The sequence below is a fragment of the Podarcis muralis genome, chromosome 13, assembly GCF_964188315.1.
Source record: "Podarcis muralis chromosome 13, rPodMur119.hap1.1, whole genome shotgun sequence".
Taxonomy (NCBI): Eukaryota; Metazoa; Chordata; class Lepidosauria; order Squamata; family Lacertidae; genus Podarcis; species Podarcis muralis.
Genome location: NC_135667.1, coordinates 18,518,391 through 18,543,642, shown reverse-complemented (window position 1 = coordinate 18,543,642; position 25,252 = coordinate 18,518,391). Strand labels below are relative to the sequence as shown.

Sequence of the window (25,252 nt, the reverse complement as noted above, 5' to 3'; positions counted from 1 at the left end):
AATCCCAAGGAATTATGGACAGGTACCCTGAAACACAGGGCAATTTTTAACCAGTCATTCTGGGTTAGAAATTCTGGGTCCATAATTAATTTCTGTCAAGGGCCCTACCAGCAGCCATGAAGCTCAGTGCTTTCAAAAGTGAGGGGACTTCCAGACAAACTGCTTATTGAGCACCCATCCCTATTTGTTTGCAAGGAGATGAGGCAGTATTGGCTATTTAATGAGCATTACGGTAATTCTGATTTGTCTGTGAGAAATTTAGGCAAAGTGGCATCAAAGCGAGTGCCATGCCACACTTTCCTGTGCCTTTCCCTGTCTCCTTACTGCAAAAGAAGCAGATCCTTTGGGAAAGCGGGTTTGTTGCACAAGCTCTCCCAATCAACTATAATTGTGCACCCTGAATTTGCCGGTACGCAATTAAATCCTACCAGAATATAGTGACAATCTGGAAGCCCCCAAAATGAATTTAGAGGCAACCTTCTCAAAACATGAATTTTTCCTGTAAAAAAGTAAAATTATCCTGCTTTCACCTTTAAAAAAATAGTTAACGTTTCCCAGTTCTTCCTGTTGTTAGAGGTGACATATTAAAGAAAGCATGGAAAATATTAAATGCCAAGGACTCAGTCCAGCTGGCAGCTCTTCCTCAGGGGCAGTTCTCTGCTTGTGGAGAAAAGGTGGGAGTAGAAAATGCCCACCTTAAGAGCATTGTGTGGAGAAGAGGTACTAGGGGAACACAAAGAGCAACTAGATCATATCCTGAATTCAGGGCATTTGTGCTCAACAAGACTCCCTAGATCTTAGGTCGTTGAGATAAATGTTATGGAGAATTTGGCAAAACCTATAAATAAGGGGAGTGGCATTAATATAGAAAGTAATAATAATAATAATTAATAATACATACTTCTCGCAACTTGAAATTCCAGATTTGACTTTGTAAATGCACCACTTTTTGAATCTGGGGAAAGTTTCGTTTCAGCCCTGGCAAAGACCAGGCAGAGAGCTGTTGGCAGTCTCCCTTGAAGCTGAGAGTTCAGGAAGTTCTGTACCACAATCTTATTATGGCAATACACCAGAAGCAAGTGCCTTAAACAACAACAGCTGTGCAACGGAGGCTGGCCCATCGGGGAGGGTGGGGCACTGCCTCACCTGCCTCAGTATACCCTCCACAAAGCCTGCCTGCCTTCTGCCTTACAAACGTGGGCGTGGGGTGGGGGGCTCGGCCTGGCTCCACCTGCCATTGGTCTCCCTGCCTCCTACCCAAGCACTCCCAGTGAACACCAGTCACCATTACAACTGTGCGCTTCCAACTCTCAGGCACAGCTGTTAAAAGTTTCAGCCGATTGACCTGTTGATTAAAGTTTGCAGACCTTCTTGTCTTGGGAGGCTCACCTTTCCATACAGCTGGGGGTACACTCATGAGCCCATTTTTGAAAAAATAAAAGGAAGAAGGGTACACCTACCAAAATATTCTTACCAAAGCAACTGCCTTTTACAAATTCTTTTAAAGTTTAACTCTAGGCTAGGGATGCGACCTTCCAGAAGTTGATGGACTCCCATCGGAGATAGTGGGACTTCAACAGAATCTGAAGCACCACAGGTTCTCTAGATAGGATGGGCATTACATATTGGTACAAGATGCTCTCAGCTGGACTCCTTCCACCTTGCTGACATCACTCATTCAGTCTCCCTTTACCTCTGGCCCCAATCCCCACCACCGCCCAGAAGGAAAGGGCGGATGAGTGAACAGGCAATGGCAGTGACTGCCCCTTCTCATATTTATTGCTCGGTTGCATGATCCCACTAGGCCACAGGGATACTGTGGGCAAACGGGTGGCCATGGAAAGGGGGAACAGCAGCACTGCAGGGCCCTCTGTGGAGGTATGGGCCTTGCCAGCTGCCAGATAATGCCAGCCTTGATGGCAGCCCTGGCTCTAAGCTGCATGCTTCTACTCTCCAGCATAAGTGTTTACTTCCTGTGTTTACAATCAACACTGACCAATGAACAGATTGCAGTTACCTTGCAGCATAACAGACCCACTCTGAGCAAGGCTATCGATCTCCCCCCACACACACTGTTTGCGAACTGGATATTGTGCTAATAATGCTCAGCTGGGGCAAATGTGCTTAAAAAAGAAAGAAAAAGAACTTTCCCTCTCCTGTGATCTGAAAAGGCTCTCCATGTTCTTATAATTTCAGGATACACTGTCCAAACCTTACCACGAACGAGCCACTGAGGCATCGTTGCCAGGCTGTCCGTTCGGCTTTGCATCTAAGTGAATTTCTCCAAGAAAGATTGGGGTGGGAGTTGGAGAGAGAACTCGTTTTCCTTGGTGTACTCTGTGTGCTGAAAATTCATGTGTTGGCTTGGGTTGATGGGAAGAGACGACTGTCAAGTTGTAGCATCAGCAGCCAGGTGACAAGCGGAACGCAGATCTAAGGGCAAAAAAGCAAGCTTTGAGAGAAGATGGGAGTGTTACGCTCTCTAAAGTGGAAAGAGGTTAAGGAATAAAGGAGAGAGGGAGCGACAGGGACTGGGTCCCATGGCAGGTGGTAAAAATCCAGTATCACCTGAATCTACATCATGGAGAATTTATAGCTGTTAAGACTCTTAGGTTCTTTTTCAAACAATCAAACAAACAAACAAACAAACATGGTTTCTAGCCCTCAAAGATATTTTAAAGGACAGATGGCATGAAAGGAAACCATCTTATCCATGGTGTTCAGACATCCACAAACTTGTGGAAGATTACTGAGATTATGGTTAAGGTGCAAACACACAGACTGCTAGGGTGTAGTGGTTAGAGCATTGGGCTGGGCTCAGGAAAACCCAGGTTCAAAGCCATGAAACTCCCTTATTAAACTTGGGACCAGTCACTATCTCTCAGCCTAACTTCCCTCATGGGGTTGCTGTAAGGATAAAATGAGGGTGAACCATGTACACTGCCTTGAACTTGGAGGAAAGGTAGAATACAAATAAATCTAGTAAATAAAATATAAAAGAATCCTCGCAACTCCAACTTCCCTGAGACCTCTAAGTCTCCCCTCACTACTTATCAGTTTCTCCCCCTTGTTTTTGCCTTCTGTCTGAGACTTTCTTCCATCCTTATTTTCTTAGCAGGCTAAAGATACAAGACTGAGCTACATCACTCACCCAGGCAATTTATACCTAGGGCCCATTAATGGTAATTGCTCTTTAAAGCTTTAACACAAAAAGGCAAACCGTAACCATGGTTGCCCTGCTGATGAGAGACATCGCTAGGTTAGGCCTCATCCACACTTGTCCCATGCCTAGAAAGCATAGGTGTGAGAAGTTTCTTGCTTGTGCCGTGTTTTCTAGGCATGGATCCAAGCCACTTCCTCCCAGAAAACCCACTCTTTAGTGCTAAATAGGAACAAATAGCAATCCACAGAAAACCCAATTGCTGTTTGTTCCAATTCAGCACTAAAGGGTTCAAAGGGCACTCGGGTGCAATGATGAAGGTTTGGGTGCTAGGTATGTGGAGAACTTGAGAGTTTTGGTGTTCTGAAGATGTCTGTGTCTGGCAGTCTCAGATCCTCTCCCACCCTGATTAATTGCGAACAAGCAGTAATAAGGATTAAGCCGATCTCACAACTGTATTGAGTTAGCCCTGCTGCTAATTAGCCCTAGGCGCTAATCGCTGATCAGAATTAACTGTACTTACCCATGGGAGGCAAGAAGCACACACACACTCAGATATATATCCAACATTATTACTTGCTGATCTGTGCGCACATGTGAAGTAGCCCTACTGGGCAGACCAGTTTGTATTGCCCAGAACCACTTCAGGAGGGTGTAAAGAGTAACTTGTGGCATCCCCTGAGGATCATTTCCAGATGGCTTTGAGGGGCTTGGCCTATTTCCAGGCACACACAGTATTAAAACAGGTGGCTCTATTCAACCCGTAATCCACTTCTAACACCACGTAGCATCCTGTGGGTTTGGTAAGGGTACTCACTGGGGAACCATGCCACAAGTCTGCCCTAATACCAGGGAAGCAGCAGGAGATCTCCATTTCATTACTTGCATTTATTCATGAGCAGCAGAACAGCAACTCAACCGCTCCACAGACAAGGTTAAGGTTACATTGGGTTCCTAATGAGCTATGGAGGTAACCAAACCCAAAAAAGGTGAGAAGAGTTTCTCACAGAGGCAAGGCCGGTCTCTTAAAGATACAGGCTGCACTGACTACCCTGAACAAACATAAAAAAAAAAAGCAGGCCCTTTTAAGAGTGCGCACCCTATAAAAAGTTTCCTTGGAATTATTATGCCACACACACAGGTTCCTTGGAGGGCCAGCATGATCCAGGGGCAAATAAATTAATGTAAAAGTGTTCCCGTTGGTTAAAATGAGTTTCCAATGTGCTTTTCGACCTTTTGGTAATGCCTTTTGAACAGCACAGATGTGAAAACAGAAGAAACAGCCGTTTAAAAAAAAAAATCAAATTATTAAGAATCAGAGCAAACGTATCTTCTGCTCACCGCAGCATGATGTTTACATTACACAGAATTATTATTATTTCAGTTTATTATCCACCTTTCACAATAATCTTCCAGGGCAGGTTACAGCGATTAAAAAAAATAAAATATTAAAATCAGTTTGGAACAAGAGAAATGCCAAAAAGCAATTTAAGACAGAGATACTCCCCTGCCCTACCTCCCCAATACAAAGAGCCATCTTCATTTTTCGCCCAGGCCTGAGGCCTGGCATCCGCTGTGGCAAGGCCAGGAGGGCTCTTTTGGGGCATTGTGAGGGAAGGTGAGGCAGCGGGGGGTGGGGCAGCAATTGCTGGAAACTGTGCATGGCTTCTTCTGCCCAGCCGTTGCTACGCAGGGAGCCAGCGGCCCATCTTCCATTCCTCCTTGTCAGCATCTCAGCCTGGGGACAGGGCGTCCCCACTGGGGGTGGGAGCAGAGAGAGAGAGGGAGAAGGGGATGCTCTCCAGCAAGGAACACGTCTCTCCCCTCGGTTATTCTGGTCCTCCTGCCCTCAGGCTCTCCAGTTACACCCTGAGATGTAAACAGGGCGAGGGAGCTTTTTTTGGTTCTCGGCAGTGTTTTGCGCAGCAAGGGAGAGGCAGGTCAGGAAAATACAACCCGGCAGCCCTGCTTCCTAGCAACCTCCAGGAGCACGCCCTTTTTGTTAACCTCCAGTCCCTCTTGAGGGAACTCTGGTGGGGCATCCATCCCGGAGGAGCAGCTTTCTCACAGCCCTGCCAAGTGCTGCACCTGTTGAATTTCTTTATCTATCAATGCCTACGGAAGCCCCGGCAGGGTTTTGTTTGTTTTTAAGCTGCAGCTCTACCTTATGCACGTTCCTCTCATCAAACCCAGGAGTCCTGGCTCCAACCATAATCTGTTGTATGTGCACTTAAGGAATAAAATTGCCAACTCAAGGGGGGGGGGGTGTTCTTGAGCACTTTTTTTTTTACTTCAAGAGGAACTTGATCTGATTAAATCAGCAAGTGAAGCCTGTTTGGGGATGAGAACAAGCATCGTCATCTGATAATATTCTGCCATCCAATCGGTTAAAAGTGCAGGAGGAAATGCCACCTAAGAACTTGGCAACCCTTCTAAAGAACTCAGAAGTCCTTGATTTCAGCTGCATCCATAATCTGTTATATTCCCCAACCATCTTTCACATTCATCCCCAGAGAAACCTAGGTGTTTTCCTAACTGCTGCCCTCCTCTATGGCTGGTAGCCATATTTTAGATTCAGGTAGGTAGCCGTGTTGGTCTGATGCAGTCAAAAGAAATTAAAAAATTGTCCAGTAGCACCTTAGAGACCAACTAAGTTTGTTCTGGGTATAAGATTTCGTGTGTGTGCATGCACACAAAAGCTTATACAGTGGTACCTCAGGTTAAGTACTTAATTTGTTCTGGAGGTCCGTTCTTAACCTGAAACTGTTCTTAACCTGAAGCACCACTTTAGCTAATGGGGCCTCCCGCTGCCGCCGTGCTGCTGGAGCACGATTTCTGTTCTTATCCTGAAGCGAAGTTCTTAACCTGAAGCACTAGTTCTGGGTTAGCAGAGTCTGTAACCTGAATCGTATGTAACCTGAAGCGTATGTAACCCGAGGTACCACTGTACCCAGAACAAACTTAGTTGGTCTCTAAGGTGCTACTGGACAATTTTTTTAATTTATTTCAGCCAGATTTTAGACATCAGTGTAATTCCTTCCCAGGCACCCAACTCTCTTTAGCCAGCTCACATTCTTCTGTTGATAATATTGCTATATTGTGACATGCAGGGGGGGAAGGAAAGAAATGTCATTAAAATACACCCCTTTTTCAATTAGAATGCATCCAAGAGCAGGCCTCATTAATATTCCCACCACACCACCCGGCCTCCAATGAAAATGTGAAATGGCTCCTCTCTAATCCTCTCCCGTGCAGCCTGCTACCCTCTCGCATCTTCATTTCTTTTGCAGAGAAATAGAAAGAGGGCTGAGGGATGCCCAGCTGTCTCTGTGTCGATCTCAGACTTGGTGACTGGAATGTGAATGCACAACCACTGCGGATAGTGACGTCACACACACATAAGCACCTCTCTCTCACACACCCACAACACCTGGAGATACAGAGCACACAAACACAGCCACCAGCCAGATGATAGAGAAACATGAAGCGGGAGGCGGGGAGGGAAACCCACATATACATCAGAGACGTATCAGCCTGACTGGAGAGAGACCAAGCTGTTTATATGCAGCAGACAGACCACACACACACACACACACACACACACACACACACACTGATGTATGAATTAACTTTAAGCCTCAGGCCATTGCCCACACCACTGAAGCACCCCACTAATGTCGCCCATATTTACATAATGAGGATGGCACCTACTGTAATCAGGATCTACTCCAAGTAATACTGTAGGCTTAATAAAACTGCTTTGCAATTTCATTAGGCTTCGCAAGCTGGAATATAAATTGGATTGCCAACCATCAAACACCCAGACCATGCCAGACAACCGTGTATCTCTTGCAAGCAACAGCTGTATGCAAAGGGCACCCACAGAAAAACTGCTAAAACCAATTCTTTTGGAAATAAGACCCAGTGTCCAAGAGGGTACGTGACTTCATGGGATTAAAGCTGCAGCCACTCAATGGACTGTGTATTTGCTGGTTTAAATACAGACCATCATGTCCCCATTCACACCCATGCACCACACATATCCACTCATACATCTCCAGCTCTCTGAATCTGTAAAAATCTGGATGGTGTCCATATTAAGGTTACCAGATTTTTTTCAATGAATCCGGGGACACTTTTCAACTTCCTATTAAATAGATGGATTTTGTCAGGGGACTGATTTGTAAATCCGGGGACTGTCCCTGGGAAACGGGGACATCTGGTAACCTTAGTCCATATAGAATCTGGAAGTTCAGCGGGGAAGAGTCCGGGCAAAATCTTGGGCAGGAGTAAGCCAATGTGGTGCCCCCACCCATGTTTCTGGACCACAACTCCCATAATTCCAGAACGCCAGCCATGCTGGCTAGTGCTGATGGAAGTTGTAGTCTCTACATCATTTGGGTGGAAACATGAGTTATGGCTAGAACCTGGCTGAATCTGAAGTTTACTGATTTTTCATGGTTACTTGGAAAGAACACACTGGTTAGTTGAGAGAACATGTTCTACTGGTTGGCACAGTGAATAAATGCTGGTTGAAAACATGGTGCCAGCTCTTTCGTCCCTCAGATCTCTCCTCAAAACACATTTTCCACGAAGCCTTAAAAACAAGGTCCTGCCTTCAGGTGAAAAGAAGTCTAAGTATCTATCGTTGCATTTGGTCCATGTACAGACCACAGTCAACATTTAGCTTGTAACAAGTTTGTTTTCTCCTGCTCTGGAGGGTAGGACTCAAACCAATGGCTTCTCGTTACAAGAAAGGAGATTCTGACTCAACATCAGGAAGAACTTTCTAAGAGCTGTTTGACAGTGGAACGGTCTCCCTCGAGAGGTTGTGGACTCTCCTTCCTTGGAGATTTTTAAGCAGAGGTTGGATGGCCATCTGTCATGGATGCTTTAGGTGAGAAAATTCTGCATTGCAGGGGGTTGGACTAGATGACCCTCGGGGTCTCTTCCGGCTCTACAATTCTATGATTCTATGAACCACCCAGAGGCAGGGACCCTTCCTGCCACTTGGGGTTAATATATATATCAATATATAAAATTAAACATAAACACATGGGTAGACAGAACATACAGAACTCACATCACCTGGAACACATTTATTTGTAATATTTTATGATACTTGCAAACCATTTAGAAATGTTAAGTGGTCTATATATTGTCTAAACACCATGCACCGAGGACTGCCACATAAAAACACGCACAGGTGGCATCTATCAACCTGATCATCTGGGAAGGCAGGATGACACACAAATAAACACCCACACCTCTGCAAGATGCTTCAAACAAACTATATTTTGCTGAGGAATGCTAAGGCAGGAATGTTAGGCATCAGCTGTTAAATTCAGTACCTTGGCTGCTTCCAGACAACATGCTTCTTGAGCATTCGTTCCGATTTCTTCGCAGGGAAGTTAGATAACACCGGCTATTTAATGAGCATTCGTCCCGATTTGTTTGTGTGGAGGTTAGATGACATTGTGTCAAATCCAGTGTCATCCCACATTTTCCAGTGCATTTTCCTTATTGGGGAGGGGGGGGAGTCTGCTCTTTGGGGGGGGGAGCAGGTTTGCCATACAAGACGCCCCAATCAAGTATAATTGCACAGCCTGAATTTGCAAGTAGTATGTGATTGAATCCCACCTGGAAATAGTGAACGCCTGGAAGCGCCCCTTGTTATTTTTGCTGAAGTGTTTAAAATGTTACTGTACTGGGAAAAAATAATACAAATGAGAATGTGGTCAAATTACAGTACTCATTTTAGAACATTTATTTTCTCTCACATTGTAAAAGGGAAACGGAATAGTGCTCTTTAAGATAAGGGCAAAAACTGGGCATTGGCCTAGACATTCCTACTTGGCCGGCCCTACCATTAGGCAGAGTGAAGCAGCCACCTCAGACCTTGGATGCTGGGAGGGTGGAGCAGCAGCAGGCCCACTTCCCAGCCCAGCAATGCCCATCCACCTTAAGCCATCCTTTCCAGGAACCAGGGCATAGGAAAACCTGAAGCAGCTGAATTTCTTCCAGACACAAAGCTGTTGTTAAAAGTGCAGGAGCCTTGCTAGTCTGAGGCTGGGGTGCAGGGAAGGTTGCAAGCAGTAGTTTTCATTAGTTGAGCATTGCTCTGTCCTGCAGCTCCCTCTAGTGACCATTGTCTTTAGCTACATTTGGGGGGAAATGAATTGTCCACTGACAATGTCAAAGAGCACACTGTTCTTCAGAGTCCTCGGGGAATGAGGTGCAGAGTGCCTAGAAATTGACTTCCCTGCAAGAAAGGAAAGGCCATACCTAGTGTCACTAGAAACATCAGAAACAAAAGATCTACCTGGATCTATCCTTTCGGGCTTCCCCCACTCCTGGGATGTGCCCATACCAGGGTGGTAATGCGTATGTGTTTCACGGTTTCCATCTGAACAATTAAGCAATTATTCTAGCCTTCAGCCTTCCTCTCTCTCCCAACTTATTATTATCCCCTGCCCCCAAAAAATTTATTTGTTGTAAGCAAGACTGATATTTGGCTAACAGCAAATAAACGGTAGCCACCCTTACTCTTTTTGGAGTAAATATACAGGGGGACTGTTCCAATCAAGGAGATTTGGGAGACAGGCTTGTGGCAGGGGAGGGGGATGGAGGCGTAGGACAGAAAAGTGAGCCTCTGATTATTCTCTTAAATAGCTCGTACTTTAAATAGGAGCCTCCTACACCAACTCCATCAGTGGAATCCATATTGCAAAAGAATCCCAGATTTGTAGATCTGTGAGTGCATGTGATTAATGTTTACAAGGGCATGCGTAAACCAAGTTCCCTAACAAAGCAATCCGAACCCAAGATCCAACAGAACGAGATTTGGCAGGTGTTGGTCTTTCCTCACTGAGACTGGGCACAACTGGGGCTATGCTGGCATAAGTCCCTAAGCTTAGCTCAGCTCGAGATATACCAGCTTAACTCCCTAAACTGGGACACAGCTGACAGAACTTAAAACTGGTGTAACTTACATCAGCATGTCCCCCAAAAGGAGTGTTCCAGGGGCGGGGCAAGGATTTGCACCTATTCCAAACACCTTTCAACTCTGGGACAAGTTAGCAACCCAGCAAAACTTAGCCAGAGAAAGGATGGTGTAAGAAAAAATCGTCCTGAATGGAGTTTGGAATAGGGGTAATTCAGGCGCATAATTTATAGTTTTATTTATTTAGGATTGCTCTGTTAAGCCGGAACAAGGCTGTGATCCTACCTGTATTCACTGGGGATGGGAGCAAGTTCCTCTAAGCTTATGAGGATTTACTACCCAGAGTGTGATGCTGTGTACCCCTGGGTAGTCTGCACCCAACTCCACTTTAACTGTGGTGTGAATCATAGCCTGATCTTTTCTCCCAGATGTGGCAGGGAAGATCCCAATTCTCTCTGCTTGACCAACATTTGAAGCTCTGTTCAGGTGGAGATCAGCTAATTCACATGGTGTTGAATCAATTTAGACTACATTCCTGGACAAGATCCGGACATGGAAACTTTGTAGGAATTTTGTAGAAATCTCTGGAGGATTCATCTGGGCAAAAGTGGCTAAAACCCAGGCTGCTGGCGGACAGTCACTATTTGGGGCTGAGAGTCAATCCCATTTCAGCAAATTCGGGCTGTGTTTCTAAAGAAGATTTGGCACCCTGATGCAACAAATGTGCTTCTCACCAGCACCAGCAAATTGGACCTTTTGTTGCTTCCTGATGACCTGTTCACTGAATATTCACCCTGATTTATTTGCACAGAATTTGCAGGGCGTTAGATGCCATTTGCTATTTATAATGTGAAGAGGTCCTGCTGCTCACCTGGCCTCAGATTGGCTGAGTTGCTGCTGCTTGCCAGGAGGTAGAAGGGGAGGAGCGAAGCAGCAGCAAAGTAGGCTTGGTGCAAATGCATCAGCAGAACCAATCTCATGCTCCTGCTGCCGCATTTGCACCAGACCATGCTCCCCGCTGCCTCTCCCCTGCACCTTCCAGCAAACAGGGATCAGGTGAAGGGTGCCACCCCACCGTCCGCTTCCCTTCTTACTCCCAGGTCATGATGCTTAGTGAATGCAGCCCAAGTCCCTTTCATCCAGTATGACAACGCAATGTCTCGCCAACCAACACAGAGACAGAAAGGCAAGGCACACTGCGGGTTGGATAAATATCTTTTATATTGAAATGCATAGGTGAGTCCATTAATCTATGGTACTGGCTACAGGGAACCACAAGCCGAAGGGAAGGAGGTGTGCGTGGATTATTCCCAAGCTGCGGGGGTGGGAGGGATGTCAGCAAAGAGAAAAAAGACCGAGGCTGGAAACTGGCGGAAGACTGATGTGCTGGAAGGATCAGGCAAACCAAAGGGGAAAGAGCTCTGGAAATGACTCAGGAGAACAATTCCGGTCCTATTAGCAATCTTACTCATCTTTCATGAGCGCAGCAGTTCTGGATCCCAACATCTTCTGGTCTAACGACAGGCTATCTCTTCCTTAGGTAGGTACAAGGTACTTGTGGTCTAGCTCCCATGCTCGCTCTTAACCCCATGCCCTTGCTGAGTTAGGGAGGGGCTAAAGAGGGCTACCCACTTAACGCCCATTTGCCCAAGCTTATAGCCTGCTGGGTGCTTGATAAAAACCCTCTGCCAGAGAAGGAGGAATGAGGTCCACATAGAATGGGCAGGCATGAGGTGACAGAGGCCGAATCTAGCTTCCACCAATTTCAAAGTGAGTGGAGAAAGGTAAAGAGGGACCGTTGGCCCAGATGCACCAGAATCTGCAGCCTAATGCATGAAGGGAAGAGAATGGCCTTGAAATTTTTCACTTAGCTCATTTACATGTCTTGCCAGCAGAATATAATTATTTCTCCGCCCATCAATCAGTCGCCGACTAAGACCAGTTTTTGTAACTTTTGGCACAGCAGAGACACCCCAGGATCATCTTACACGCACCCATTTAACACGGCGAACACTCGCTCTTACGGAAATCGCCAGCACTGGGCAAATCAGGACAAAGACCAGTTCTCGGTGGGCTTCCCTCATGAGGTAAAAACAAATACCAGTCTTTTGCCACATACTGAAAAATATTCACAACACAAGCTTGACAGGGTGTCTTTCCCACATCAAAAAGCAACAGGGTATTCATGATAAATGAAATGATCTGTTAAGAGGACTCCCAGAGAATTGGGAGGGGTGCGGGGGGGGGGGAGAGAGAAGGCGCCATCTTCAGTTTACCACACACCTCGAGTTTTAAAGCTGGAAAGAGGCTGCCAGGTGTTAACTTGGGAGAGCAGATGTAGAGGGTTGGCGGTGTCCACTGAGCAGGATGGAAACGTTGAAGATAGGTATAAATAAATAAATATACTATAATGTTCATGTAATATAGTCCATGCACCAGAGAAAGAGAGAGAGAGAGAAAAGAAGGAAAGGAAAGTCGCATTTGGACATGCTGTGTGTTACTATAAAGGAGGGCGATATTTTCTCCTCGGAGTCTAGCATGCCACCTCTGTTGCTGTCATCGCTTCCTTTCCAAAGTCTGGTTTTCAACAGCTGAGTGGGTGATGCAAGCAGCCATGTTGAAGGAAGCAAGGCAAAGGTGTCAGTGCTGGGGCCCAGGGGCAATGGGGGACAGAGCCATCGGGGCTCAACAAGGGCAGGACTGGGTCACAAAGAGTGAGGTGGGTGGGTGGGTAGGGGTGTAGAGGAAGGGCTAGTTTGGGATTCTACACTCTTTTTGTACAGGCAGGCATCCTAGCTATGCGTGAAATCAAAGGGCTCCAACTAAGTTGGGTAAGATCTATCGAGTTCAAGGTTACGTCGTCACACTGTAGCAGGTAAGGAAAGCACCACGGAGACGAAATTTAGGACTAGGATCTGGGAACAGGGCAAGGGATGAAGACTGGAAGGGTTTTCGGAAATTATCTGAGCAGTCAATCGGCAGGGGAGGCAGGGAGAGAGAGGGAAGGAAGGTGTTGCTTCCTGACATTTCTCCAAATTTAAAAATTACTTCCAGGGCAAACAGATACTCAGAATCATTTAAACGTAGATTAGGCATCCCTTCATATTTTAAGCCTGTACGAAGGGACTGAGGAAGCTGCCATATACGGAGTCAGACCACTGGGCCAATCTAGCGTTGTCCTGTCTGCACTGATTGGTGGTGGCTCTCCTTAGGGGTTTCAGACGGGGAACATTTCCCAGCCCTAGAGAAGCTAGAAATTGAACCCATGGCCTTCGCTCTACCACTCAGCCCTGTGAAGGAAAGCTCACGATCAGGACAGACAGCAGTGAAAGGGTGGGCTCTCCTCCCCCAGCCCCCACCTTAGTGCAGAGCAACACATGGAATAATAATTCACAGGCTGCTATTTTGGTCAGTGATCACATGCTCACCTTATGGTTGCTTCTTCGATTCCAGAGTATAATTATGCCCACTGCATTCCCCTTATCCATTAGAGAAACCAAACTCATCAAAGAAAAATTTGCAAGGGCCAAATAAATAAACAATCGTGTGGCCTTTTGTAAGGGATGAAAAAACACACGCTGAGCTAAGGAGTTCCACGACTGCTTCCTGTTTGGACCTCTGTTTTTGCAACACACCTTCATTTCACTGCCTATTTGCCAGAACTTTGCAGTCATGTGGCCAACCTGGATTTAGGGCAGAGGGCATGTCTCCTGGGCAGATTTCAGCCACAATTTCCATCGTTTTGTCACAAAGTATGTGCAGTCCTGTCTGTTGCCCCCGCGCCTGCTTAGGCCATCCCATGTTTTGGCCAATTTAGAGGAATTTCTGATGGTGTGAAAGCTATCCACTGCTCTGATTATAGGGGGGAAACCTTGTAAACGCAGTACTGAAAGGGCCATTTTTACTGAAACGCCTAGCACAGTTTTCCCTCTTTGTGCCAACGCAAACTCCGTTTAATTGGGGGATGCTCAAAAAAGATTGGCCTTGACCTAGGGAATATGCCTATTTTATTGGTGGAGTTTAAAAATCCCTCTATAGATATACGTGTGCTTTCTTAACCTCACTGATCTGGGTTTCACCTAGTGGAGGTAAGGAAGGAGGGAAGCAACTCACTGGAGACAATTAACAACACAAAAAGTGTTTTCTAGGGGAGGCAGGGTTGGTAAGGTCAAGCGTAGGGTTTATAGGTCTGAGCTCTGAGCAGGAGTCATGCTCCCGGGAGCAGAATTCTAAGGGCTTGAATTGGGGTTCTTAGGGTCAAGGGTCATCTGGGAGACCATCTCACACCAGGGAGGTTGGGGAAGGGATCATCCCGGTCGGAGAGAGGGGCATGCTGGTCGGAGAGAGGGGCATGCTGGTCGGAGAGAGGGGCAGGGCTGTTGGGGAGAGGCTCCCCTGCCGCAACGTGGACGGGTGCACAAACTCAGGGTTGATGTAGGTGAACCCCTGGAACTCGCACTGATCAATGCTTGCGAGGACCAGCTGGTCTGGGGGTGTCAGCGCTGGAGGTGCCCGTGTGAAAAACTTGTCGAAGTTTTCGCCGCTTCGGCCGCACTGGATGGGGGGACGGGGCAGAGAGAAAGAAAAGGGGAATAGGAGGGATGAAGGGAACGAGGAAAATGGAAAGAGAAAGGGAATAAGAATTATCTCTGTTGGTTTCTTTAACACAACCCCTCCCTCTCCATTTTTTAATCTTTCTTGAACTTGCTACGTCTTGAAAGGCGTTCCTTCGTAACGTTTCCAGAATTAAAAACCAAACAAAACATCTGAATTTTTAATCTTAAAAAACCCCACCGCTCTGTTAGCCTTCTGAGTTTTGAAATGGATCTACGGGTATGACTAACATTGGATACAGCCCTGAATCTCGATCACCGTTTTATTTCTTCCTGGTGCATGTCATTATATTGTGTTGTGTGAAGGTCTCTGCATGCTGCAGCTCATATATCTAGAGCTGGTGTCTGTGGGTGTTTACAGATATTAATAGATATGAAACGCAGTATTGTGTAGTAGTTTAAGAGTGTTGGAATAAGTCTGGGAAAACTCAGGTTTGAATCCTCCTTTTGCCATGAAGGTGACCTCGGCCAGTCACACGCTCTCAGGCTGACCTACCTCACAAGGTTGCCGTGAGGATAAAATGGGAGGGGGCATACAGAAAGTAAATATACTAATAAAGTGATCTATGCACGTTGCAAAGAATGTGTGAAGAGGTTCAGATTTGTAGATATGCAAAGTTCTGCCTGAGTAATGTACAACAATGCATGTATTCTTAAGGGAGGTACGTGACACTGTGCTTGAGCCACAGGTCCATAGGACAACCTGAATGTGCCCATCCACATGCACAAATACAAGTGTGTGCCTATTCACACCTGGTGGCAGGAGCCTGCACAGCTGGATGTGGCCGAGCTCATTTGGGGACCCAAAGCTACTCACTGGGCGGGGGATGAACGGCGGGGGGATTTCCAGCTGCTCCAGCCTCTCCCAGTCCATCCAGCGGAAAAAGCCGTGCTCCCGGATATCCCGTTCCCCTTCCGGTCCTGAGCCCAGGCGCTTCAGTGGATGTTTGGTCAAGAACTGGGGAAAGAGAAAGAGTTTTGCTAGGAACACCCTCCTCTTCTAAGGGGTGCGGACCACAGTCCGAGACTGCCTATTACAGTGGTGCCTCGCAAGACAAAATTAATCCGTTCCGCGAGTCTCTTCGTCTTGCGGTTTTTTCGTCTTGCGAAGCACGGCTATAGTGGCTTAGCGGCTTTAAGAAAAAGGAAACAAACTCGCAAGAACTCGCAAGACGTTTCGTCTTGCGAAGCAAGCCCATAGGGAAATTCGTCTTGCGGAACGACTCAAAAAACGGAAAACCCTTTCGTCTAGCGAGTTTTTCGTCTTGCGAGGCATTCGTCTTGCAGGGCACCACTGTACAGGATGGAAATTGGACATTGTCTCAAGAAATGCATGTCTCCCAATCTGCATGTACCAAGACAGGGAAGCGAGGTGAGAGCAGTGCCGGATTTACGTTCAGTGGTACCTCTGGTTGCGAATGGGATCCGTTTCGGAGGTCCGGCCGCATCCTGAGGAATTCGCAAGTGGATTAGCACTTCTGCGAATGCGCACGCAGCGAAACCCAAAAAAATACTTCCGGGTTTGCCATGTTCGCATCCTGAAGTTTACGTATCCAGAGGGATATACTAATAAACTGATCTATGTACGTATCCAGAGGGATACGTAAGCGGAGGTACAACTGTATAAGCTAAACAAGCTATAGCTTAGGGCCCCACTCTCTTGGGGGCTCCCCAAAAAAATTAAAGGGGAAAAAACTGGATGTACATTTCCAAAATATCAGATTACTTTGATATAAATTACTTTGATATATAACAATTACTTTGATAAAATACATATTTTGTTATGTGCAAATGGGTTTAGATACCTATTAGGTCCATAAATTACCATATAGCATATATTCAACACAAAAAATAGCGGCAATTCGTTGTTGACAAAGGACAGCTGGACATATAAAGGGCCCCTTCAATAGCTTAGGGCATCATCAAACCTAAATCCAGCCCTGGGTGAGGGGGGAGAAGTGTTTAACCCTTTACAACTCTGCCGATTCTCCCCTGCGGATCCCTGCTCCCCCATTATTGCTGTCCATTAAAAATGTCCAGGGGCAGAACAATCAGCTTGTGAATTCAGAGTTAAGCACCCCTCACCTTTCAGCCAATTCTTCCCTGAAAGTCCTTCTATTCTCAATGAGAGTCACCCACTGTTTCACTCACAACCACCTGGTTTCAACCTTCAGGGCAGCCAAAAGGAAATGTGGCGCGAAGCCTTTCTCCTCTTTGATGTGCCAGGACTCACCCCTTTGCAGATGGAGACAGCCTCACGTGAAAGAGATTTGGGATAGGACACCGTGTGCTCCATGATCGACTGGAAGAGTTCATCCTCGTCCTCTCCATCAAATGGTGGCTGTGGACCAGGAGCACAGGTAAAGCTAGTGTGAGAAGTATGGCAGGTGGAATATTTAGACTAAGGAATTAATGCCTTGAGGTCTCTTGGCAACAGCCACAAACCATCCCCTGAAACCACAAATGTATCCCTTGACCTGGACCGGATCATGAAAAAAACCCACCTCAACATACTTACCTGCCCAGCTAACATTTCATACAGAAGGACACCAAATGACCACCAGTCCACTGACTTCCCATATGGCTGATAGGCAATAATCTAAGATGGGTAGAAATGGGAGGTTAGGTCCTTTAAATCTACAGACCTTTTTCATTCCATTTTTTTTACCCAAACAGGTCCAACAAAGCAGCTTACAAAAATAAACTCTAAAACCATAAGCAACATAGTAAATAAGAACCAATAACAGAAATCCAAACCATATAAACCAAGAAGTTCCAATAGAAGCAACAAACACGATTCAATTGGTCCCAAATGTCCTTAGAAATTAAGTTGCCTTTGCCCAATGTCTGAAAAACTAGTAGAGAAGTAGCAAAGCAAGCCTCTCTGGGGAGTAACCTCGTCTATAAGTCACCAAGGCATGAATTGGAGAGCTAAGATCTAAGATTCCTGGCAACGGGGTGAATTGGGATAGCAGATTCATTCATTCAACAACCTGCTTCGTCCCGAATGCTCTGAGGGTCAAACAGACTATGAAAGGGACACAGTGAATTAAGGCAGGGGAGGAGGTCAACTATTCCACTCACAACCCCAGACATTTAACTGTAAAATTAGACCCCAGGCACAGGGGTCTGTCACATACAGTTGTTTTGGATCCGAGCATAAGAGGTAGGAATTCAAAACCAGGGCTCTGGAGTAGAAGGCAACAAGTCTAACCTATTAGGTTAAATTCCTGGGGAGAGTTTAGATAAGAGCAGAAGGAACCTGATGTTTCTTTGGAAGGGTGGTGAGTTGTGTGATTGGGGATGGGAGACTTGGGAGCATTCTGTACCTCTGGAGCAATGTAGTCTGGTGTTCCACAAAAGGTCCGTGTGGTGATGCCAGGAAAAATGTTTTCTTTACACATCCCAAAATCAGTAATCTTAATGTGACCATCAGCATCCAACATTACATTGTCCAGTTTCAGATCCCTGGGCAGGAGAGACAAAGCAAGCAATAGGAGTGCCCAGCAGAGGGTGCCAAATTACAGCTAGGAATTACGTCCTCCAAGTTAGGAAGGGATGGGCAGATTCATCAATTTCAGCTTCTCCCAGTTTCTCACTTTTCCAGTGTGAAATTCAGTCTTCCACATCAATTTGTGATTTTTTTGTCTTGTGAAAATTCACCATTCAATCTAGAATGATTGTTTTTCTTGATGTGCACATTTCTGCAAAGCAATTTCCCCTAATATAATGCATTTTTGTAAGTTATTTTCATGTGTACATCTGCATCTTTGTGCATACTTTATCTTAGGATATGCATCTTTGTGCACATTACTTGGCTGGAGAACAATAGGAAAAGCCTGCATTTCAACCACTGGCTATGTTTCAGTTCGTGCAGTGTTATGGAAAGTGCAAATAAGGCTTGTTCACCTTTAAATGCAAACTGAATTCCTCCCCCATTCCTAGTTCCAAGAGGACAATCCAGAATGAAAGATGATTTGCCTATTAGAATATCTCTTTTTTTTAAAAAAAATATTTTTTCCCCTGTTTTATGATTTCAAATAAACATTTTACATACTTTAGAATATCCAGTGACTTCCCTTCTTCTCCTTCCACGGTTCATTTTGCATATCTTACATCCCTGCATTTTTTACAATAACTATTCAAATTGGTTTTCCACTGTTACATCCATCAAAACTTATTTACTCTCTTGAATTTATCGTAATGCTGCCAGCATTTTTTGCCTATTAGAATCTTGATAGTGGAAGGAAGGAAGGAAGGAAGGAAGGAAGGAAGGAAGGAAGGAAGGAAGGAAGGAAGGAAGGAGGCAGTCCTGTAGAGATTTGGAGAGGGGGCAGGGGGGAAGAAGAGATGGAGCCAGAACCCCTGGATTCTCAGGGGGGAAAGTGGGGTTTTGCAGTCAAGTCTGGGACCTATATAGAGAACAGAATAGACTCACCTGTAAATAATTCCTTTGTTATGCAAAAAGAACAGGCCAATTGCAATTTCTGCAGCATAAAACCTGTAACAGAGAAGAAAAGGGTGGGGGGGAGAGGGAGGAAGGGAGAGAGATAACATGGCAAGGATTTCATTAGCAGCGGCACTGAAGTCATCATGGTGGCTCTGATAGCCACTTTTCACATGATGTTTGAAAAATACAAGCAGGCAGACTCACTAGCCATGGCATTCCAGTACCATACAGCTCCTCCACACAGTACTTACCACCTCCCCCACTCTCCACCTTTGGAATAACATTCATATCAGAAAGGTAATATGTTAATTTGTGCATGATCACAAGAGAGCTTTTTATTCTGCGTACAAGTGGCTGGAAGTTACTGTGTGTAGACCTGCTTCCCGCTGCATCAAGTTAGGATTAAAGCATATTCCACATACAGGTACCAACCTTTACATGTTACCAGGGACGTGGGTTGGCAGGCACACAGGTTAGTTTTCATTCTTGTGAATTTAAAGGTTTTCTGTTATCTATATGGCACCAGCAACATGCACTGTGCTGTACAGAGCAGTAAGAAGGCAGATCCCCGTTCCAAGGAACTTACAATCTGTAATCAGACCCAGTGGAGGCAATAGAGGGGCAATGCAGGCAAGGATAAATAGGAAGAACAATGTATGTATGTATGTATGTATGTATGTATGTGGGGAGACAGTGCAGAGTGTGGTGGTTGGAGCAAATATGGGGAACCTCCAGTCCACAAACCTAATTAGGTCCAGCAGTGACCCTAATTTTACCAGAGAGGCCATTTTCTCCAGCTGCATACACCAGCCCTACACCTACGTTGGCTTCGTTTTAGAAGGAGATAGGAACACAGGAAGCTGCCTTCTATCATCTCAAATCAATGGTCCGCCTAGCGCAGTGTTGTCCACCTAGCGGTGGCTCTCCATCGTTTAAGGCAGGAGTCCTTTAACATGGGACTTTCTGCATGCAAGGCAGAGCTAAGATAAGATTAGAGGTATGGAGTGGTCCCAGAAATGCATACAGGAGAATGGCCACTCCACACCCCAACACGGCACGTCAAGAACAGGAGGGCTGCTACACACATCATACATCTTAAGCACATGACTTCCCTCAAAGGATCATGGGAACTATCGTTTGTTAAGGGTGCTGGCAATTGTAACTCTCTAAGGGGGTAAACTACAACGTGCTTTAAATGAATGGTGTGCAGGCAGCCTAAGACTCTGGCTTTTCAGACAAAAGGGATCCTATCTCCAACGTAGCTGCCTGCCTTGTCATTCTCACATTCCATCTGAATGTCATTTTAAGACAGGGCAGTCTCTTGCAAAAATTGGTAGCCCAAGCTTACTTCCCATGGTTCTTCTCAGCGGCTTGGACAGAGGTTGGGTGAGTGGGTGTTTTAAACTCCTTCTCAATTATGTTTCTTTTTAGAGCAAGTGGACGCTTGTTGATTTCACATTCAGGTCACTCAATTACACAACTTCACTGGAGTGTAATAATTTCCCATGAAACTGAGCTCTGGCATACGTAAGCATGCAGAATGAAGCGGTAGAATCCCGAGGCCATAGAGCAGACTGTACCACTTCAGACCGCTGTGAGAGGGTGGTGTGTGTGTGCCACATTTTTGAACACTCATCCAGGTAAAAACTCTCCACAAGGAGAAATCTAGTACGTCAGGGAGAACAAATTCTTGCCCAGCTAACTCCCTGCTGTGCTCGTTTGCAAGTGCAGGAAGTGGGTGCTGCTTGCTTTCCTTACTTAGAAAGGTATTTAAATGTGAGGTCTCACCTGCAGTCTGAAGTGGTACAGACCACTCTACAACCTCAGAACTCTATTAATTACTTCACTCCCACTTCATTCTGCTACATATGTGGAGCACTCTTGATTCACCTGACACGGAGGTGGATCTTCAAACACATGGCTCTTAGGACCAAAGTACACATTTCACCAGGAATCCTCCATTGAACTCTAGACATTTTATTTTATGCTCTTGCTAAGTGCATTCGCAGGGGGACTGCATGCACCATGCTGGAATGTTATCAGCCACAGAGCAAACAGCAAGTGTGCATGTGTTCGGGTGACAGAGGATTTAGATCAGGAAAACAGCACAGTTAAAGGTAAAGGGACCCCTGACTGTTAGGTCCAGTCACAGATGACTCTGCGGTTGTGGCGCTCATCTTGCTTTACTGGCTGAGGAAGCCGGCATACAGCTTCTGGGTCATGTGGCCAGCATGACAAAGCCGCTTCTGGCGAACCAGAGCAGCACACAGAAACGCTGTTTACCTTCCTGCTGGAGTGGTACCTATTTATCTACTTGCACTTTGATGTGCTTTCAAACTGCTAGGTTGGCAGGAGCAGGGACTGAGCAACGGGAGCTCACCCTGTCGCGGGGATTTGAACCGCCGACCTTCTGATCAGCAAGCCCTAGGTTCAGTGGTTTAAAGTACAGGAGGTGTAAGCATTAAACACCTACACCCCCAAGCTATTTCCCTGATCCAGCTAGCACCCCATAACAGCCTTTAGTTACACAAAGGATTTAGACAGCGGTCATATGTCTCTTAAACAGTGTTAAAACTATGTTCAAGAGATTTTGATGATATGACATATAAGATCCCTGTTGAGAGAATGCCAAAAGTAGGTAGTAAACATAGGTGAAGGGCGTACAATAGAATATTCATAAGAATACTTACTAGGCTTCTGGCAACAGGAGGAGAAGCGGAGACAATGGCATGATTTTTCTTTGTATGAAAGTCATTGTGTTCATTTAATGAATACTATTGCAAAATCAATAAAAATATTGGGGGGGGGAGCAGTGCAGGTTCCAGGATTTGGGGAATCCCTAAATTAAGCATCTTGAACTGAAAGAGGTTGGGTGTGCAGTGACACTTGGGACTGTGGGCCCATCTGCCAAACACGAGACCTTTGCAAATGCCCAACCTGACCACCCTTTGAAGCCAACCCTGGTCTTACGATATGTAAGAAAAGCTGTTCTCAGGTGTCATCATGTTTTGGACTGGAGTGACTATGCATGTAAAGACAGGCAGGCAGAGGGTATTTCCAGACAAGGACAATTTAGCAACACGCACTCAACGCTGTCCTGCTTGAAGCCGGAAGTGGAATAGCAGCTCTACTTACAAACCTCTGGCATTCTGTAGCCAACTGGGCAGTCCCTCGTTCGCCCGTTCCAAATGTTGGAAGGCAATTTTCATTGGGATCATTATGTGGGAAGAAAAGGTTAAAGACTCCTTCTCCACCACTCCCCTCCCAGTAATGGTAGTGCCCCCCCACACTCTTCTGCAAATTAAGGAGGAGAAAAAAAGATATAGAAAGCCAAAGCTATTTGGAAATGCAAGGAATGGAGAGGCAGAGCCGATTCTTAGAGAGGGAAGACAAATGATTGAGAAGGAAATGGCGGGAGGACATCCCAGGAAACAGCTAGAGCAATCTAGTAGGATGGAATAGCAGCACATAGGCTGTCTACAGCAGGGGAAATTGTGCACTGAGTTGTCTATAAAAAAAGGGTTGGGTTTTACGAGCCCCCAGGAGGAAAAATGTGGGGAAACTTGAGAGGGGGGTGTTTAGTTAATGATACTGTACAAATGCCCTGTAAGAACTGAGTGAAGAAGCAGAGCTGTTCCAGTGTGAGAGCAGCTAGAGAGAGAGAGGCAGAGAGAGAGACCCATTCTCAATTGAGTTCCCCAAGAGACTCACGTACATAGCATGAGGTTCCTTGAATTTCCCAACCTGCTGGATATGATACATCAGGTCTCCTCCATTGACATACTCCATGACAAAATAGAGCCGGTCCTTGAAGGAAAAAAACAACAGGATGTGTGTCCATTATTGCCAGAGGCAGATAGTGAAAGATACAGATACCACAGGATGCCCCCTTCGCTCTCTGCAATGCTTAGTCAGTTAAATCAATTAAGACAGGGATTCCCAAACTTTTCCCCTCATGGGCAACTTGAAAATTGCTAAGGGTTTTGATGGACCTCTTAATTATTTTTCTTGCCTCTAGTAGCAATTGTAATGCACTGTGCCAGATGCTATATAATTCTAAATTGTATTTTTATTGCTTCTTCCCATCCCACCCCCCTTTATTGTATTACTGTTTGGGAATTCCACAGAATTCATATTGTGTGTGTTCCTCACGGACAGACGCCTGAATGAAGCACAGTGACCCATTTGGGAACCCCTAAATTAAGATACATTTTGATTGAATGCGACTCAATTAATTGGACAGCAACCTGTTGAAACTTATTTTAACCACTAGTTCTAAAAAGATATAGCTGCCATCTTATAAGAAGACATTCCCTCCTGCGCAAGAGAGATGAGGGGAAGTGCCTCTTCCGAGATGTTGCTGTGTCATCCATTTTCATCCATTTTCTCTTGCATGCAAATTTAAGTGGATGCAATGAATTACTTAATCAACAAAACACCATACAGTTAAATAGCTACGGTTTCTTTAATCGAGTAAATAACCACATGCAATTACTGCAGTTTGGAAGGTAGAGTGCAGCTGGGTTAGGAAATGTGGACGCTCCCCCATGGCCAAAACTCTCTTTTCCACCATAGTACATTCAACGTCGTCATCTTGGATGATCACGTCTTTCTTGAGGATCTTGATGGCAAACAGCTCGTCCGTTCCACGGCGCTCCGCCAGCATCACCTGTGGGGTAAAGGTAAAGGTAAAGGGACCCCTGACCATTAGGTCCAGTCGTGGCCAACTCTGGGGTTGCGGTGCTCATCTCGCTTTATTGGCCGAGGGAGCCGGCATACAGCTTCCAGGTCATGTGGCCAGCATGACTAAGCCGCTTCTGGTGAACCAGAGCAGCACACAGAAACGCTGTTTACCTTCCTGCTGGAGTGGTACCTATTTATCTACTTGTACTTTGACATGCTTTCGAACTGCTAGGTTGGCAGGAGCAGGGACCGAGCAACGGGAGCTCACCCCGTCGCGGGGATTCAAACCACCGACCTTCTGATCATCAAGCCCTAGGCTCTGTGGTTTAACCCACAGCGCCACCCGCGTCCCTCACCTGTGGGGAGAGAACCCCAAAAGTTTGGGTCTTGCCCACACCTACCCAAAGCAAACTCATGACAACCTGGGCTTTTCTAACCCTTCAGGGAACACACACACTCCAACCCTTACACAGAACTTACTTCCCACATAGGGACAGTAGTGTTTGGGTTTTTTTACTGAATTCAAGGTGGTATGATAAAAACATTGTTTTCCTATGAACAGAGACAGTAGGTGGTGCTAAATGAAAACAGCACACAAACACCCCTAACACAAATTGAAAGCCCATTGGCAGGTGTTGAATTTTTGTAGGGAACATTCTAGGATGTTTCATAGGGCGAAAATTGCCAAATGATTTATGGAAGGGACGTTTCCATGGGCAGTGGAATGCAGTTTAGTTATTCCCTCCCCACCCCCCTTAAACTTCTTTTAAAACTTTGCAAAGTGCTCTTTTGACCTGGAAGCTTCCATTTACTTATTGGTTCTTTTCCTGAAATACATTACATTTTGCCTTTCCACTTTAAAAAAAAAAACAACAACCACCAACCAACCAATATAACTGTATTGTAAAACAGACAACCAGCACATGGCACAATTAAAAACTAAACAGTTTAAAGGCAGAGAAAAGATGCAAGATAAAAATTCCAGAAAAATTCCTGGGAGCAAAAGCACCATCAGCTTAACGACAGGCCCAAAGCCTGTCAAAATGAAGCAGTTTTCCTGAGGTGGTGAAAGACCATCAGAGAAAGAGAGAGAAAGGCAGGCTTCCCTAGGCTGTGAGTTTCACAATGTAGGTGTGGCCACAAAGGAAGCCCTCCCATGTTCCCCAGCCAATTGCATGTCTGATGCTGGGACACAGAACAGGTCCATATGTCCTGTTTGTTGAGCCTTCCTCCTGATTGTTATACAAGTGGTGTCTCTTAAAAGCTTCAAAGTAGCACAAGCTTCAATATGAAAAGGAAGGAAGGAAGGAAGGAAGGAAGGAAGGAAGGAAGGAAGGAAGGAAGGAAGGAAGGAAGATGATAGATAGATGATAGATGATAGAGCACTGCAGAAGGGTGTGCTC

General features: G+C 45.7%; 1 protein-coding gene across 1 annotated transcript in view; it reads right to left on the bottom strand.

Moving 5' to 3' along the window:
• Positions 1-11,306: 11,306 nt before the first annotated feature.
• The window catches only part of PRKCG (protein kinase C gamma), a 52,895-nt gene continuing 38,949 nt past the window's right edge, over positions 11,307-25,252 (bottom strand). Inside the window, exons 11-18 of the mRNA XM_028702277.2 lie at positions 23,662-23,835; positions 22,882-22,973; positions 19,155-19,217; positions 18,046-18,184; positions 17,235-17,315; positions 16,950-17,057; positions 15,534-15,674; positions 11,307-14,657 (exon numbers count right to left, since the gene is read on the bottom strand). Of these exons, the coding sequence (XP_028558110.2) occupies positions 14,385-14,657; positions 15,534-15,674; positions 16,950-17,057; positions 17,235-17,315; positions 18,046-18,184; positions 19,155-19,217; positions 22,882-22,973; positions 23,662-23,835 (1,071 nt within the window). The 3' untranslated portion in view covers positions 11,307-14,384. The remainder of the gene's footprint in view (positions 14,658-15,533; positions 15,675-16,949; positions 17,058-17,234; positions 17,316-18,045; positions 18,185-19,154; positions 19,218-22,881; positions 22,974-23,661; positions 23,836-25,252) is intronic.